The sequence below is a fragment of the Streptopelia decaocto genome (assembly GCF_964273445.1).
Source record: "Streptopelia decaocto genome assembly, chromosome: 1".
In the NCBI taxonomy this organism is placed as follows: Eukaryota; Metazoa; Chordata; class Aves; order Columbiformes; family Columbidae; genus Streptopelia; species Streptopelia decaocto.
This window is the reverse complement of record NC_138663.1, coordinates 10125977-10145339: the sequence shown is the minus strand read 5'-3', so window position 1 is coordinate 10145339 and position 19363 is coordinate 10125977. Positions and strand designations below refer to the sequence as shown.

Sequence of the window (19363 nt, the reverse complement as noted above, 5' to 3'; positions counted from 1 at the left end):
CATTTACATTGAAGAACAGCTAAAAATAACCTGCAGCAGGGTGTGGCATAATATTACACTGTTTATGGATCTGGTCCAAGTCTGGGTGTGTAAATAGCATCATATTTGTAGGTATTATGTAGGTAAATGCATGCATGCACCTGAGGACATTTTCAGAATCCAGAGTTTGGGAAGCTTCTTCACTCAGATCAGCTTCAGAGTGGGATAAGCTCAGCTAGACCAGACCCAGAAATCCCCCCTGAAAGGTAGTCAGGTGGGAGAGAGCTCCTGGTCTCGGCAGGACAAAGCCAGGAAGGAGTTTCTTGTGTTATATTTACCCTGCCACTGGCTGGCTACTTGATTCAGATATCTGTGTGTCCTTCAGTTATCACTCAAACAGGCTCATAGGACTTCTTGCAGTAAATGGCCTTCTTGATATACAAATCTTCTGTATATATGTCAATATATAATACAATTTCTACCTTTTAACATTACCCTTGGCCAGAACTAGAGAAGTGTTAGGATGTCTCTGTTCCAAGACATCATAAACCTGCTTACTTATGAGTAACTCTGTGAGTTGTTCTCTGATCACTAACATACCTTAAGTAACAGCTCTAATTAATTAAATTGATGCCCCTTACAGTGTGCTGAAGGACTTCATAGCCAGCTGCACCAGAAATCAGAAGTAGTGCAAATGTGTTTCCTATTGAATTTTATGCCACAAATGGTTTCCGCTCCTATTTTTAATAGAAAACATTCTTTTTGCTTCCTTCTTTAAATGTGTACCTACCATAAAATGTGAAAAATTTTATTGCCCCATCACCCTCTACTGCATTTGAGACTTTCTTCATTTTCTTAACATGTGACGTAGGCAACAATAAATTTTAGGATAATAGATGTTTTTGCTACATTTGAGTGGCTGCAATTTGAGATTCCTCTTGCTGTTCTGCAAAGACCACTGAGAGCCCATTGACAAGATGTCTGGGGTGAGGAAGCACATGGCCCTGTGCTTGCTGTCTCCCTGTGTAAGCTTGATGTTTGAAAAGGAGCAGGGATTCCTTGCTGTCCTGCTAGTGTTACCAGCTATTTAGAGTCGCAAGAAAGCAGGTCTGGAGTCTCCTCCTATGGGGAGATCTCCCGGGCCCTCTCAAATGAGCTCATGTGAGAAGCAGGCAGTAGCAACCTTCACTCAAAGTGCCTGGAGCCACAGCCACAGTGAGTAATACTCCAGCAAGGGATAAAAGTTTCCACAATCCTGTGGCCTTTTTGATAGATATGGGAGTGGTTATTAAAGCCGAACAACTGCATTATGGAAACCCTACTCCAGCATCTCAGTATTACTTATCTAAAGTTGCTGTGCTTGAATCAGTGGAAATGCTTCAAGGTTGATTTGTGTCTAATATGTGCTCTATGTTACATTTACACACATGGACTTCTACACAGAAGGTTTTAATGGAAAGACCTATTAACAGGGAAAAAGGGAGAGGGCTTGGATAAGATATGACATTCCTTAGCTCAAAAACTCAGTTTAAACTTGCTCGTGCATTGAAAAATATCTGATCAAATTTCATTTTGATATGCATCCCTAGAAGGACTTGAAGATTCACCAGACTGAGATAGTCTTTCCTACTGACTTCAGTTGAGATTGTATCCTACCGGACATGAGGTTACAATGAAGCACAGCAAGGCAATGAATGCTCTTCTTGTGGTATTTTAGAGCACAGCGGAGCCATGGGATAAGTAGTATCAAGAAAGATTGGCATCAAACGACAACTTTCATTTGGGAACAGAATATTTTTGACAGGTTTTTCCTCATTTCTTCCAATTATCTGAAAAGCTCAACAATTTCAAGTGATACTAACAATTCATTTAGTTTGTTGCTCTCTTATTTCTTAAGTGAAGAAGAGCATGTATAACCTCCCAAAGGGCACTTTACACCAGAGGTGCCATGTACATTGAAATCAATGGGACTACTCATGTGAGTAGGAGTTTGTAAGATCAGTCTTTTTTTTTTTTTAATCTCCTGGCAAATACTGAGACAAACCGCATTTCATTACAGGAGTATTAGTGTGATTGAGCAAATCCCAGAGCCTTTGAATAATTACCCTTTATAAATTCAGTGAATGAAATTGCATTTAACTTTGTGAGTTCTTTTCAGTACAATATAACCAGATCAAATTAGTGCGCAGAAGCTTTTTGAGAAAGAAAATGTGTGCTGTAAATGACTCTGGGATGACACAAGCTATTTACTGAATTATGGAGCTTGAATGAAATACATTATGGTATTTTGAGATAAGTAGATGGAAACTACAAAACAATATTGGGGGAAATTATATTGGTAAACTACAGCAACAGTCCCACGATATCTTACGATTAAGGTGTAAGCACATAATCCACACCACCTTTGGAGGTGAACTTTACTTTGGAAACATTTTCTAGTCCTTGTGCTTGCCTAATCACAGTTTTTGGAACAGTTTCAGACATAAATGGCTTAGTAAATCTTTCTCTCTCCATATATACACATGCCAATTCTATCTAAGCAGACACGAGGTACAATAAAACATGTAGAAAATTGTCTGGCTCAGAGCCTATTAAGACTTTAATTTTACTCTGTGTTCCTCATTTTTCTACTGTTTGCTTTCACTTTTTCTCCTTTTTGGATACATGGAGTACTGTACCTTTTGAGGAATACATTTAGTTTTAAACTAAAACATTCACCCATTCTACCTAGTTGAATATGTACAACAGCAGACAGAAGAGTGAAATACTGAGCAGTTTGTAAGGAAGATTAAAGTAATGATTATTTTGGGTGCCTTGTGGGTCAGATACTGACATAATTCAGAATAATACTCAAATGCTTTACATTTCTTCCACTCTTACCACACTTGTGTGCCAGACTTTCAATGAAGGTCTACATCTGCTTGTTGCTTAGATCTTGTGCTTGTTTTTTACTTTTTTTTTTTCCCTTTTTTTTCCCCCACAGAGGGCGGTAGCTTTTTAGCTTATCTTTTTTTTTTTTGTAATATTAGAAGAAGTGGCAAACATATCATAGTGAGAGACCCAATATTGTTTTTTAAGATTCATTTTTCTCCAAGTGGTCGTTATTGCAGCAGATCTATTTAAGGCATAGGAGTTTCCATACCTGTGAACAGGTTAAAGTTTTACGGTGTTGCTTTTCACAGCACTTTGAAATGCAAAGATCTTTGCCAGGAGCTAGCTAGAGAATTATTTACATATTCCCTTCCTACCTCAGCTGACCATTCACATGCAAATAGGATCTTTGACAGCTTCTCCACACACTTATGAAACTCAGCGATCTGTCCATTTTTCAGCTCAGTATGAAAGATATGACAATGCCTTAGAATAAAGCTCTGCCAGACTCTAGATCAGTTTCTTAGTCTGCAATACTGAATATGAAAAATAAAAAAAAAAAACAAAAAACAAAAAACAAAATCCAACTTTCTTGGAATGGAAAATTTTAGGAGTACAGTGAATGCATTTTGGTCACAAAATAAGTATTGATTTCTTAGAGACTAGCTAGGGGATAGTATTTTTACAAACTATTTGAAAGGTAGAGCTGACTTAAGCTCTTGCTTTTTCCTTCCTTGATCACTCAGAAGCCAACAAAATAATTCAGTTCCTCAAAAAAATAAAAAAGATGTTTAGACTATGTTCAAATCACTGCACCGTGGACACACCAGGACATCAGGGGAGGAAAATGAATAGCAGACACTGAAGCTGGCCCTGCCTGTTAAGCTTCATCTTTGAAGAAACTTGACTTGTACTACTGAGCACTTGGCCATAGTATGTACTCACTCATAAGTGGGTCCCAGAACAGTTCACCTCTCCAAAGAACAGGTTCAGGGTCTGGCCCTGCAAGCAAGCAACTGCCTCTTAAACCCTGGTGTCCAAGAGACCTGGACGAGCGGTTCAGCCCAGGAAAATATTGTGCTTTTGTGGCAATTATCAAAAAAATTATTGCTAATCTACCCTCTCGTGAGTTATTATTTTAAAGGAGAACCTATCTTAAAGTCTCCTTTTCTGGTATGGTTTCAGTGTCTTATAACCAGAAACAAGCACACATTTCCTAGTCTAAAATGCTGGATTTCACTTCTTCTCATGTAATTTGCATACATTGATCACTTCCATATGTCTGGCATAGGGTAAAATAGTTTCAATGCATAGTAATGGAGGTGAACCTACAGTGAAACAAAATTCAACTTTTGTCATATTCTTACATGTGGACAGAATAAGCCTTTAAGAGAGCGGTAGTTATGAGAAATGTCCTTAAAAAGGCTGTTTATGGTCTCATCTACGGAAATTGTGTTGAAAAACTGGAAGTGGTATTGCTTGATCTTGTCCTCAGCCCCTTTGGTGCAATGTCAATTAGCAGTATCAGTGGTGTAAATACACATCACTGCAGTCACAGTCATTTAAAGAAGTTACACTTGATTTACACCAGAATAATTGATGATAGCTTAAAATTTCTAATATAGAATAATAATACATGAGACTTGATATCGTTCCCTTTGAGGACAAATTAAAAAGTTTGTTTACTCCAGTAAATGGAACCTTTTACTTTGGTCTTTGTTGGTCTGTTTGCCAACCTCAAGAATTGGACTTAGCTCTTCTAGCACCAGCAAAACTGTAAGAAAGCTATGCAGCACATGGTCAAGTAAGTCACTGTAGCCTAACAAGTCAAAGTACAAGCTTGTTTCTGAAGTTCAAAGGTACACCAAAATCATACAAAATCTTGTATTTGCTTTGTATTTCTTAATTAATGGCATGAAAACCAGTACTTTATTATGGCAAAAGAATGTTACACAAAACAACCCTTACATCATGTAAGTGGCATGAGGAAGTACAAACACAAATAACAAAAATTCCTTGAGTTAACTCACTGAAGATAATATTTAAATGCTGCATTTAAGGCATGTGGAATATATGAACAATCAATTTTATTTTCACATAGGCCAGACTGATGAAAGGAACAGGTGCTTTCCAACTTATTTTAGGAATGAGGTTGTGAATCTTACAGAGATGCAGAATTCCACTTCTGAATTTATTATAGCAGTTAATCCTCATTATTAGGTTTGAACTAGGGCTGTCAAGCAACAGTTTTCCAGTGAGTGAGTCACAAATGATAGGCAATTATAAGTGACTGAACTGATTACTGAATATTTCCCCAAGTGTCTAGGAAAGGCTGCCCTCATCCTGGAGAAGGCTGGGAGGCATTTTGGGTATTGAAAGTCAGAAAAAGGGCTGTGTGCAGGAAGAAATGGTTTTGTGTCCAGAATCTGTTGGGAAGGGAGGAAAACACGTGCACTTGTAGGGCCAGAGGAGTATTAAACACTGCTGGCCTGGTAAGGTATGTCCAGACTGAGTGGAAATGGAAGTGCCCAAAGTGAGGTTTTTAGTTTGTGCTGATAAGCACAAAATATATATATATATATATTTAACTCCCTCTTAATTTAAAAATGTGGTTATCAGGTATGATTAGGAAAAAAAAAAAAAGAAAGAGAAGCCTAGCTTAAACTCCGAGAAATAGGCCAGGATCTTGCAAGCACCCACATACCTTTGGTAGACAGTATTGCAAAGACTAAACACAAACGCTCCTCTTCTCCAGAATCATCTGTAATCACCTTCGCAGTATATTTAGTTTGAAATAGAAGCAGATACTCCAAAAAACACGGTGAAGGGTTCTCTTATAGAACTGTCTGGCATATCCAAATTGAATTAAATTAGGTAGACTTTCTGGATAAGAGGCATGTGTTTCATGTCACCGGCATACACAGCTGTGAATATAATTATTATAAACACTTTAAAGTACCTGTAAGGCCTTTGTATGTTGATAAAGCATAAGTTCTGTCGGAATTTTGAATATACACATTAATGGGATTATTCTGAGTAGGATACAGCGCTGAATAAGCATGGCAAGTCTCTGACCTTGAAGAATTCCTCATGAGATCACTTAATACCACTTTACAGGTGAAGAAGCTGACACAGAAGACCCAAAGAATTAATAGGATTTTGCATTTATGGTACTTTTTTGATGCCCATTACAGTACAAACCTCCTGTGTATCATCAGCTGTGGTGCTGGGTTTCTGTTAACCTCCAACCTCCATTTTCAGTAGAGGATAACAAAACTTTCCTAATTTGCGTGACTGTTGTCCAGTAAAGGGTGTGAGTTCCAGTGGATATTAAAAGAATGATGAAAGACACAAAACTGTAAATGGATGCCAGAAAATGAAGTAGAATAACCAGTAGCTTACAGTTCCATCACAGATGGGAAAAAATATCGGAAAAAATATCAGAAAAAGTAGAATTAGAAATTTATGTTGATGTGGATCTCAGTACTCCAAGCTGCAGAGAAAAACAAAATTTTCAACAGATAATATTATTATTACTTTATTTCATAGCACCCCTTTAAAAAGAGCTATGATGAATTTTCCTTCAAATTTAACAAATTCCTAAATCCTTTCTTTTGAGATGAAATCTTGCTTGCCTATTTGTTGGAAATCAGTTTTGTTGGCTAAAGTACAGACAACTGAGGATACATATTTAGAACAGCAATATGGAAGGAGAGTTACCATGCTGATAACCGCACAGCCAACATCTTGCAAATACTGCTTGGCTGAGGTTTAGGACATTTCAGACAAGTGCCAACAAGAGTTCTTTGAAAATGTTATCATACCCTCCTGTACCTCTGAATATTCACTTGGTCTTGGTAGTTGAACTCTGACACATCTTGGAAGAATAGCAATTCAGAAACAAAGAAACTTCCTGACTATGCAACTTGCAGGTAGCTCAGGGATGCATTTATATTGTTGTCTGCAAGACCATTAGAGCGAGGAGTTCTGATATAGCCATTCTTCTGCTGTAGTAGGAAATATGAGGAAAAAAAAAATCAAAAGCAATCTGGAAGATAAAATTTCTTTTCCCAGATCCCCAGACATTGTTTCTGCTGTCCCTTCAATTACTAGATAGGAACTGGCAGTTACCACAGGGGCTTAGCAGAATGGGGACCTTGTACAGGGCCTGGAGTGATAGAGATGAGACCAAGCTGGCCTACAGATCTTACAGAGCAACACTCGTCATCAGTGATATGACCCGTTTATCTTGAGAAAAAGAGCTTCATCAGGAGTCAAAACCATTTCAGATTACATATTCATACCAAAGTAGTTAAGTTGCACTGGGAAACCCATGAAGGAAGTGCAAGTAATGTTAACACCCTGAAATCTTAACTTCATCTTAAGAGACCTCACCCCATGCCTTGGTCAAGAGTGGGATCTGTGTCTAGCAAAGGATAACTATTGCCATTCCAGTGTCAGCTGGTGATGAAAGCTGTGTGCTGCACTCTCTACAGTTCTTTCGGATGCTTGTGAGCTGTATTTATCCTCTGTTGCCTCTAGAAAAGGCCACCAGCCCCTCCCCCTTGAAAGGCAGCTCTAAATCCTTTAAATTATCCCACAGAGCTTTTTGTGTCCTTTTCTCACTCAAGGCTGGAATTTCAAAAGGAGCCAAGAGGGGCCGTCAGAACCAACATGAGCTTTACTTCATTAGAGTGGAGAGTAAAGGAAAGCTTTCTTTTTCCTCCTTCCATAAGTTAGATGAAAGCAAATAACTACTTCATTCCTCAGATTGTTCCCCACAAGATCCAACTTTGCACAAAAATATTTATAAGAGATGAGAATTTTATTTGACTGCTCACTTCTAAAGTTTCTGCAACATCCATCTGGAGAGATAAGGAGGCGGCCCAACAAATGTCAAACAACTTTAAAACATTAGAAGAATGGCAAAAACTTTTGACTTTACTGCATTTGGCTGTCTGACAGAGAAGGATGAAAACTAGATGTGACACAAAATAGACCAGTGCTCACAAGTTTCAGGGATTGCTGTAGATTTGTCTAGCTCAAGGGGAATCTGTAATCCCCAAAAACAGAAAAGAATCCCCCAAACTGCAAGTCTATTTAGAATTTTTAGAAATTAACCTAAATTAGGTTTCATTCTGCTCTCACTAATAAAATAGTTCACCTGAAAAAGGGTAGAATCAGGATCGAGGCACCTGTCCTCTGAGTTGTGCATATGCATATATATTTTTATTCACAAACTGTGCTATATGAAATTGAGTCTTGAATACATTTTTCTTTTAAAGTGTAGAAACATTCAGAAAGTAACAGAGCTGGTCGGGGACAGCTTATTGAAAGCTCTGAATGATTAAGCTATTAAATTAGTAAAGCTTCAGCCCCAGACAGTCACTTCCAGCATGTGCCACTGGATTAGGGATGAGACTTGGGAAATGTGAGATGTAAATTAGGTAACTGTTTTCAGAATATGAAGAATGTATTGGTCCTGTGTATTTCTTGCTTTGACTGAAAGCTTAATGTGAATTTAGGTAGAGTCACAGGCACACTCAAGATCACAGATACCGAGGGCATAAGTAAGTTTAATCAGTTGAATTCTTACACAACTTCAAATACTCATTTAGACAGAGACTGTTTCTTAAATTAGTGTGCTTTGAGGTCACAGTACAGCCTAGGTTCTTCCATAGCATTTAATTAGTACCTTCTTTTGATACCTTCCCAGAAAGAAACTAAATGAATGAACAAGGAGCTTAATTCCTTTTACAGTCACTGAAAAGCGATGAGCACCCTTAAAGTCTTATTCAGCCTGCCTAACCCAAGATTAGCTCTCTGGAGGTACCTCTCCTTCCATTGACAGTGAAAAAAGCCTAATGTGGCTGACGATGTCAGTCAAAAAGAAAGAGAAAGACACCACAGACAACCTCCCGTCATGCAGGAGAAAGGTTACAGCGCTCTTAAGATTTCTGATGCTCTCAACAGCTGTGGCCATCCTTTTCTCTCTTGTACATTGGGGCACTATACCACTTGGGAAAAAATAGGAAAAGTTAAGTAAATGTACTCTTCCCGCAGTTATTCTCACCATCCACAGCTGTTACTGGAAGAGAGCAGCTAACCTATACGAAGGCTGTATGTGGGAGGACCGTGAACTTGCAGACATTCCTGAAGGGAACTTTAATCCTGCAAGGGAAGGAATTTGCTGAATCTCCCACCAGCACCAGCACAACACCAGCAGCAACTTTCACATGTAAACTTAATTAACAAGAGTACCAGAACAAGCTACGGAACTGCCATTTAATATTTTGACATAGAGCTGCCAGGGTCCACCACACATATTTGCTTAAAAATAAGTGTGTGGGAGCCTGAAGACAATTTTGCCCTTTTTAGCTTTCAAACAACTGGAAAATGTCACAACTGTTGACACCACTTAGAAGGATTTGTTTTCTTCACAGTCACTCAGGCACTGCCCCAGGTGATCTGATTTTGCTATAGACTGAACTAGGGTCAAGTCAGGCTCCAGTTGATGTAGCAAATGTTAAAAATATTGGAGCAACTTTGTATTGCTTGTGCTTCCATTGCAAAGTTCCAGGTATGAACAGGAGAGAAAAAGCCTGTGGGTCAGAGGAAGTATATAAATAAATAAAAAAAAAGGATGTATTTCTAATAGCATCTGTGGGCATTAAAGGCCGTATGCAGAATCAGTGATTAGGCAAACCAAAACCATATTAAAAGGATCAGAGTATTGCAATTCATTAAATACAAGCTGAAAAACACTTCCAAGCAAAATAAAGTGTTAAAAATACAAATCACTTAGTGGTTTCTTCTCAGGTGGAAATTCATGTAAATGCTTTCTATATATACAGATGCACACACAAGAGAGATTATCATAAATAACCCATTTATATTGTAGCAACCTGCAAAGACTGGGTTTCTTATTTTAAATACTGTTTTCTGCATCATATGGAATAAATACACACCTGAATCAACCCTAAGCAAACAGATAGGCACTTCAGTCCTAATCAAAAAACTTCAAGCAAAGAAGTAAATTTTAAGGCAGACTTCACATAGCAGTAGGTTCATTGAGCTCAGTGATACCACAGATGTTTAAATTCCTTGCTAGGTCAGAGTTTTAAAGACGCTGTAACAAACAGCAGGGGTAAGTGCTGCACACCTTGTCCACAGCAAAAGAGCAGAGTTTCCATTGCTGTCAATATGGCACCTTCCACGAATAATTTAGTGATTTGCAAACATACAGCACAAATAATTATAGAGAACTCCAGCCTCTCAGAAAAGGGAGTGTCTGTAATTCAGAAACCACTTTTTCCACTGGAATTAAATGGGAAAGTTGGAAACACAAAATGAAAATGTTGGGCTAGGTTTTCACCCTCCTTGTTCCAATTACTCTGCCTGTCTCATGCCCTAATTAGCTCTCTGAAAATTTCCCTATATAGGCAAGATCTGAGCTTAGGCACTTCTTCATTGGCTTCCCCCTCCTGTCAGCACATGGGGCACGTCAGAGGCAGGCTGGGTAGTCCTACCGGCTCCCCTGACAGGTCTCAGATCTCTTGAAGACCTCATTCAGCCAACATTAGGAAGACCAACAGATAGAGCTTACCTGAACTACTCATCACTTTGGGCCAAAAAAAAAAGAGGCTGTGGGTGCATCTGATGCGTTTGCTGCCTCCGAGCATCCTGCACTGACTGCACAGAGAGGCCTGAGAGCGCTACAGCCATGCAGAAATGCCTTCAGGAATGGTAGAAGTGAAAAGTGTTACAAAACCATGTCTAGACTGAAAGTATTACTGTTTTGCCTTCCTTCATGGTCTTCTTCCTAAGTCTGATCTGGCCTTCTCTCTTTTTCAGGCTCATTACAGAGGCTTTTCCCTCAGACAGTACTCTTACAACACAGTTGATGCAAAAGTGGTTTTTAGCACGTACCTTGAAATCTGACACAAACTCTAATACTGGTCCCAACTCCAGAGAGACAGGCTCCCTTACCAATATTTCTCTCCCCATTTCCTTCTCCCACTTTGTCCTGCTTTTCCAACATTTGTGGAGGTATTCGATTGTGAGTTACAGAGTTTGATGGAAAGGAAAAACCACAATCAAATCCACTGGCAGGTCATCAACTACAACCAGATTGGGTCAACAAACTACAAACCAGGTATCGTATTTACACTAGCGTACATACAGGTAATTCAGTGCAGTCTCATTCCTCCCTTGTCACAGTGTATTGGACTGATTGAAACAGAAAGAAGTTCTGCCATTGCTTTCACTAGGGCCAACATTTCCACCATATAAAAATCTGTCCTATAAAATTGTAAATCAGCTGCACATCAAGGATGGAGTAGTTTTCACTATCACTGCAACTTTAAACAAAACACTTACTTTTAATATGGCTTGAATTGTAGCCAGGGCATAATAGAGCTAAATCTGTGTGCAATGTTTTTCCAGTTCCTTAGTCTCAAGTAATATGTATCCAATCGAGCAACAATAACAAAGAACCACACATGTACTCTTAAAAAACATACTTACAGCATTTAGTAGTTTTCAACAGAAAAACAGAATGCAACAGATGGGTTTGGGAAAGTTGGGTTCACAAGGTTTACTCTTGTGGAGACAAAAATTGGGGTTGCCTTAGGAAAAATCTGTAAATCAAGGAATCGTTAATGGAAACTCTCTGTTTGAGCTTACATGTTTATATTTAAAGGTTACTGTAGCTGGTTCCATCTCTGTTTGTGCTGCTACCTCCCCATAGAGAGGACAGCAAAAGAAAATAGGAAACAATAAACAATACAAGAAATTCATCTGGAGTTAAGACTATATTTATTGTTTTAAACTTTGCACACTCAACTTGGTCACCATCTTTCTGAGAACCCTGTGCTCAATAGAATTTTCCTGAACAGAATCTGTGACCTAGTGACACGATACAGACTTAGAACCGACAATGAAATTGAAGCCAGTGAGATTAAAAACAACACAAAACACACAAACCAAACAAAAAAAACCCAAACACCCTACATTCTTTAAGGAAAGATGAATTTACTTTTGATGTATCAACAATGACATTTCTTGTTACTCTATGATAAGGACACAATGTCTCTGAAGGACACAAAAAGAGGAGCTCAGAGGTTGAAGGGCTCAACTGAGCTTTCAGTTTTATAGCTGGCTTTACCACATTTAGGCTATGAGCCAGAACTTACTGACATCAATGAACTTTGGATCAGGCCTTTAATCATATTAATTACCTTTGAAATCGGGAGATAAATATCATCTGTGCAAAAGCTTTGCAATCCTTGCACTAGGATGAAAATGCTTGGAAACTTTAAAATGTATAGAGCAAAACCCTGATGCTTCTGAAAACGACTTTCACCACAGATTTCAGCTGGACAAGGATTTCCCTAGTGCTCTCCTCAAATTTCCTTCCTCTAATATGCCACCAAAATCAAGGTGGCAAACCAAATAACCAGAACTCTGTTTTACAATAAACAGAAGGAACCTTTTCAGACCACAGATGTGGCCCTAATATGTGCATTTATACACTTTCTCTTCCTCTTCCTACCCGTAACATGCCCCGTAGGATGCTTCTAATCTTCTGCAAGACTGAGTGACAAGAAGTTAAGAGGAAGCAAGAATGGGAGTTCAACAAAACTTCTGTCCAGCAACCTGTGAAATGGCAGAGCTAATGCTGGACCTTTGAAAACAAGTGACCATAGGAAATCAAGGTTGGCAGGGATTTAACCCTTCCTGACTGATTTTGCAAACTTTTAAAGCAAGTGCCAGAGTTTTCTAACCGTGTTTGACATCTAATTAGTCGAGGAAAACAAGAAGTCAAAATACATCCTTGCTTTTCTTTTGAAATAAAGCACTGACAATTAGCTCGCAGGTATTTGTTTAGGCAAAAAAACAAGCATGCATGTTAAAAGAAAGCACAATGACAGGCACTGAAAAGAGAAGTCACTTGGGTCATTGCTTTTACCTTGTGCATTTTTTCTTTTTTCAGTATCATAAGTTTATTTTACTCAACCACAACTCTTTGTGGAAAGGCAGAACGGTTAAGTAAATGGGTATCTTCTTTTTTCTAATTGCTGGCAGTTTTGATAGAGATGAATCACATAGTATCACAGTCATTTAGCAGTGAGGTATACCCTGAGAGATACACATTAGCATGTAAGGTATTCAGTCTGTGCCTAAAAGACATTTTCAATACCTACAGTTCTTAAGGCTGTTCCTACGCAAGGTGTTAACACTGATCTGTGCATAGAATACTGTGCTGGAAGCAGAATCTGTCTGGAAAAGCACTAGCTGATAAGGCTTAGTTTTCCCTGACTAGTAATGATATCCCCATACTTGGGGATCAATGCAGCAGCACAGGCAACACGCTCCTCTTGACCTGGCCAAGCATTTACACTGGTACTTAACATCAAGCACATGAGTAGATCCAATCTGACTTTTTAGGACTACACATGTTTTAAGTCAAATATGGGAATCAAAGGCCAGAGTGTGAATCCCTGTAAGTCTTCAGACTTTACCTTGCTTTGAATTAACTGTGCATTTACTTTCTTTGCTAGATAGGAAACAGCTCAGCATTTGAACTCATTTTCTTTTTACAGCCATCCACTAATTATAATAACAGTTTAAATGTTCCTTTCCGTTTTCTGCTTTGCTCATATAGGACTGACTACATATTAAATTTTTATGTCTGATATATTTAAGAAATAAAAATGAGGCCTTTTTCTGCCAGCAAGAAAACAACTAATCAGCACAGTGGCAAAACGTTGCTAAACTGTATATAGATACAGTACCAGTGGGGTGGAAAAAGAAAACCAAAAGAAGAAAAAAAGAAAACCACTATCAGTCAGATTTGGCCACCCTTTGCAATTAGTTTCTGTAAATTTAGTCAGTATAAGCGGGGGTAGCAGACTTGAGCCATAAATAAACTTTAAAAGGGTGAAAAATAATAAACAATAATTAATTAGCCGTTAAACCCCTTTACAGGATATTTTTATAGCATTTATGTTTCTATACTAATCTGAGTTCCAGTGTGATTGTCGAAGTTTGGAAGCAATTAAGAGGTTTTTAATGAGTTTTTTGACATGACATGTAGTTATGGTAGAAGCTTTCTTCAGACTCCAGTATTCAAAATAATCAACTTTGCGTTAAATATAAATGGCTTTTCTTATGAAAACCAAATGAATAGCTTCTGAACCCCTTAAACTGTTCTTTTCATATATCTCTTTTCAAGTTTAAACGCACACAAATATGCATATGTGTTCTTTAGTAAAACTGTGCACATGCATGTATTTCATACAGCGCATCCAAGTTTTGCAGGTGTTTAATTTTATTTTTTTTTTTTTTCATCTGGAGTGTGAAAATGATGTCTGCCTTGTGTCAGAGAGGACTTTACCCCCTCTCATTTGCATCACAAGAAAGATGAAATAAATTGGAAAACATATTCCTACTGCCAAGATGTATACTGACACTATACTGTGAACTGAGATTGACATCTATGACCAGGCATGCACACACATGTTTTCTTTTTTCTACTGTAGAAGCAGTGTGTTACTTTTCCTCCCTTCTTTCAGAACTGTAGCTGCTGTTCTTTCAACCTTCAACAATCTGAGGATTCAGAGAAGTCAGCTCTTCAGAGACACATGTATATACACATAAATGTATAGATCTCCCTTTTAAAAATAACGCTCTACAGATCTTACGTTTTAAACTTGTTTCCCAGTTGCACATTCTCCAGATTCAGTGAATTCTTCTGAAAACGTACTTAGAGAGGAACTATACTGATAAAGAAAAGACTGTCTACTTCAGAGTCCTCCTTCAATCCTGGCAGTACATATTATACCAAAGTTAATTACTGACAATTGCAGTGTGAGTGGCATTACACAATTCCAAACGTAAACGTAACCTCACAGCTCTCTTCAGTTACACCTTCCCTGTGATCTCTAATGAAATACATCTGACTACACCAAAAACAACCTCAGATCAAATAAATTGCACTGCATTAAACATCCATAGGCAGTATTTTCTCGTGCATAACAGTCCTTTCCTCCTTTTCTGGACTGATCTGTTCCTTTCAGTTTATAGTTTCTTGGCAAACCCACCATCTACTGCTTATGTTAGGCATCTGATTGTCAGATTTGTACAAACTGAATATTCATGACTTGAAAATTAACCACTTCATGCCTAAAAAAAAGGGAAAATATAAATTTTTATCTATTCCTTGCTGTTGGAAACAGACCTGGTTTTGTGGCTGCACTACGTGCCCAGCACGGGAGAGATTAGCTGGGTGGCCAAACACGTCTCATCGTTTTAAAGAGTAAAGTCCGATGAAATAACACGAGACTGAAAAATACTCTCCTACGGAACAGCACGATCCGGAGTCCTTGTCTGCAAATGCAACTAACTCTTCTTTGTCTGTGTTTAAACTGTGTGGTACCCACCGTAGCACGGAGTGGTTTTTCAAGTATTATTTTTTTTCAGAAATCTCTCCAAATGCCAGTTTCCCCTTTGGAAGATAAGGAAAACCAGGGAGGAATGTGGGGAGGTGAGACAGCGACAGGGCAAAAAGGCGAGGTTTGGAGGAAAACCGAGAATAAGAGAAGCACAGACTTACCTTTATAGGATAATTTGAGCCTTGGCACATTATTCTTCACATGCTGGCAGTTCACTCTTCCTGCTAGTAATACTCCCAAGGAAAGCAAGGCAATCCCCCTGAGCCAGCCCATGCTGCAGCAGCCACTGTAGGGTCCCTGCGAGCCGGAGCCGCGGCGCTCCCCGTCCTGCCGGGCGCCGCCGGGGAACTTCAGGCAACCTGGGGAGCGGAGGTAACAGGTGATGGGGGTGGGCTCCGCGCCCCGCCGCGCCTCGCCGCGCCCCGCCGCCGCCAGCAGCCCCGGCCCCCCCGCCTCGCCGCCGCCGGGGTAACTTCAAGCCCCTCTCACGCACACGCCGCGGGCCGGAAAAGGAGGCAGCCCCCGGGCGCGAGTGGCGTGCGGGCGGGGGGGCGGCATGATGCGGGCGGCGGCGGCGCGGGCCGGGGGCAGGGGCCGGGGCCGGGGCCGGGCCGGGGCTGGCGGGCGCCCCGCTCCCCGAGCGGCGGGCGGGGTCCCGGGCGGCAGGGGCGGGCGCGGCGGCGGCACCGCGCTCCCGGCGCACATGGAGGAGCGGGGGACAGCGCTTCTCCCCGCGCTCCCGAGAGCGGCTGACAATGGGAGCGCAGGGAAGCTCGACCCCCCCCCTCCATCCCCCTCCCCTCTCCCGGCTGTCACAGCACACATGCGGGGGGGAAAAAAAAAAAAAAAAAAAGAAAAAAAAGGAAATAAAGAAACACATCGTGGCAGAGATTAGAGGCACGGAGCTACACATTTCACAAGCTATTTTATGTCATCGTCCAGGTTGTTGGGTTTGAGTCTTTTTTATTATTATTCTTATTATTATTAATTCATTTTACGGATCTCATTAAAAGCTGTACGTTCCCCTTTAAAAACAACAACAGCAAAACACAACCCACAGTGTTGCTACCCACAGAAATAACAGCTCCTGCCCATAACGTAATCCTCTTCGGGTTGCTCCCGGTTAAAAACAAGTAACAAAGTCTTCCATCAGCATAACTTTACCACTGAAGCTTTTAAAGCCTTGTTAGGGAAGGTTACTCTAACCCTCCCTCCCTCCCCACCTTCTGCACTGCTCCAGTTCAGCAAAAGAAATTCCTAGTAAAGCCCACTTCAACAATCAGTTCAAGACATGTACAGGTCTAGAGGGGCTTATAAATTACACTGCAGTGTTCTCTGAAGTGTTCGTATAAGCTAAAAACGTTCCAAACCTTCCAATTTCCAGGACTGTGTCATTATTATAATCTTACGTTTTTATGCAATGAAACTAGAAAATTATTTTTGTTTGTTTAAACAAAAGGGCACATGAAATCCCCAGAGGTCTTCTAAATGTTAAGGAGCTGTACATACAAACATTTAGGCAAACTTGAGTTTTCCCCTCCCACACATTTGAACAACTCCCTTCTAGTGAGAGACGGTTTATCAAATTTTCCATGCTGTGCTGAATATGAATTTATTGTGCATTTTGGAATGTAATGTCTTGCACAGATATGTACCCTGTATTACATTCCTAATGCAATATTGACAGAAACACTGGCGATCGACCTTTACAAAACATTTGCATCATCAAAGAAGTGTGATGACCCCTCTTTATTTTGTTCTATACTTTTCTGGAAAAAAGAGTCTGTGAGTGTTTTATGATGACAGACTCTATGTCATTTCAGTGAGATCGCTTCCTTCCTTTTACCATTATTTACCGCAGGTTAAAAAACAGTTGTCTTGTCCCACCAACAATGACCACACTACACTCCAAATTCTACAGAACACAGCATCTCTTTTCTGTTTTCAAACCTAGCTACTAACCCATCATCTAGGAAACAGTCTTAACTTTGAAACTGAAGTTCATAGTTGAAAATGCGGGTGTCAGTATAGTTCTAATTAAAATGTAAAGACTCATGCAGAACAAGTCTTGGTAAAGCAAAGGCTAAAAATTCTGTCATTGCTGCTTTCATTGCTTAATATTCACACACCAGTGGAAAAGAAGGGGCTTTCCTCCTCTCCTCTTTAACAAATTCTTCTGCTTCTTGAGTTTAATTCATTAATCCTGTGGCATTGTATCTGCCAGATTCAGTGATTCTATTGATCAGCAGGATTGTAAAGAAAATAAAATCCAAAAATAATGTTGATTTTGGTCATTCCCACACTTGTTACCCTGAGCATTTTCATGCTCCAGGCAGTGGATTAGAGCTCCAAAATGACAAGAGACGCCTGTCTGTTTTCCATGGATTACTTGCTACAGACATTCACTCTGCAAAGGAATTCCTGTCACTTTGAGATTATTTGGAGAATCGGCCTAATGAATTATCCTTTTGTATTGAGCAAACAATTAGAAACAAAACACAAAAGATGCACCACATTCAGGACTTTATAAAGCACATCATTTTACAATGATGTTGTTACACTCAATTTACTTCTAGTTGCACAAAGAAGGCGCAACTACGTTTTTTTTTTATTTTATTTTATTTTTCTTATAAGGAAAAGAGTACAAGGCTAAAATTCTGCTATTCTCACTTAGAACAAATGTGCAGTGCTCCAGACTATTTTATAGCAACCAAATAAACAAATCATGGTCCCCAGTTAATACATATTTTGCCCTGAAAGCATGTGGATTAGATACAATGAGTATTAACTTCTCCAAGATTAGATTTTGAGACATAAAATGTGGCATCATTTCAGGAGAGATGAGAGATAGTTTTAACATACTTCCTGTGAGAGGCCACTGACATTTTGCCTTCCTCTGTGGGATATACCAGTCCAAAGACACAGAGAACGGTAAAAACCGATCCTGCGGGTAGTCCTCCTGCTATTTATCTCTAAGCAGTGCTAATCAGCTAGTCAGGATAGCATATGCTACACCCCCTTGTAAGGAGAGGGGCAATGGCAGCACTTCAGTGATGCTTGAAGAGGCTTTGTATCTCAAAGACACCCATTGCCATATGTTGCTTCTGCCAAGGCAAAACTGGGCTCTGCTTGGAAGGAATGATTTGGCCAAGGCTCCTACGGCAAGTGCCAGAAACGTCAACTCTGGGAATTTAGGGTGGGCAACAACTCACTTTCAAACGACAATCTATTCACCTTTTTTCTTTGGTCTATTGAAAGCAATCTAGCTGCTGAGTTTAGAGAGAGAGAAAAATAAAACCCAAAGTTTCCTCAGTTCTTCAAACAATGCCCTTCTCCCCTGAAGTAAACCACAGTTATTAGCTTAATTAATTATTCCATCATTGCTCAGCAAGTTCAAAAGGTGTAACAGTTCTGCATCATTTCCCATATTTGTTGCAGATTTTATTTTTATTTTCTATAATGGCATTTATATGACACTCTATATAGTGTTTTATGTCTCAAAACCCAGATAGGCACATGTTTCTGATCTCATGCTGTGTGGCATTACAATTTGGAGTTTTTTCTACCACCTTTCAATACATGAAACAAGTTCACATTGACAGACCCTATAAAAAGTTATACATGGATGTGTCTGGGCTTTCACTGTTGACCATTCATGCAGAATTACTCTTTCAGTCACTTACAAGTTGGCATAATTTTGTGCTTCTCATTACTCAGAAATAGTATTACTTAACTCATGATTACTTTAAAACTTCTTGCTATTGCTGTGATTTTTAAGCTTAGAAGCTCTTGAAAACTTAACTGCTCTACAAAAGTCTTTAGTGCACTTTAAAAGTGTACTTATGTTTCCAGAATTGTTTCCTGTGTTTTAGATAAGTCATTACTTGTTTATACTGATGTGATCAGGTTCTTCTCAGAACTAAGTAGGAATTACTAGAATCCATTTTTGATATACAGTACTAATCCAGTAATTTCTGAGGGCAAGATTTCTTGGATTAAGTGTACAATTTCTGGCTAAAATCAGGAAAAAAAAAAAAAAACGTCCAGACTGTATCCGA

At 39.5% G+C, this 19363-nt stretch overlaps 1 protein-coding gene across 1 annotated transcript in view; it reads right to left on the bottom strand.

Moving 5' to 3' along the window:
• The window catches only part of SEMA3A (semaphorin 3A), a 171309-nt gene extending 155562 nt beyond the window's left edge, over positions 1 to 15747 (bottom strand). The window contains exon 1 of the mRNA XM_082043751.1: positions 15467 to 15747. Within this exon, the coding sequence (XP_081899877.1) occupies positions 15467 to 15578 (112 nt within the window). The 5' untranslated portion in view covers positions 15579 to 15747. The remainder of the gene's footprint in view (positions 1 to 15466) is intronic.
• Between the last annotated feature and the right edge of the window lie 3616 nt (positions 15748 to 19363).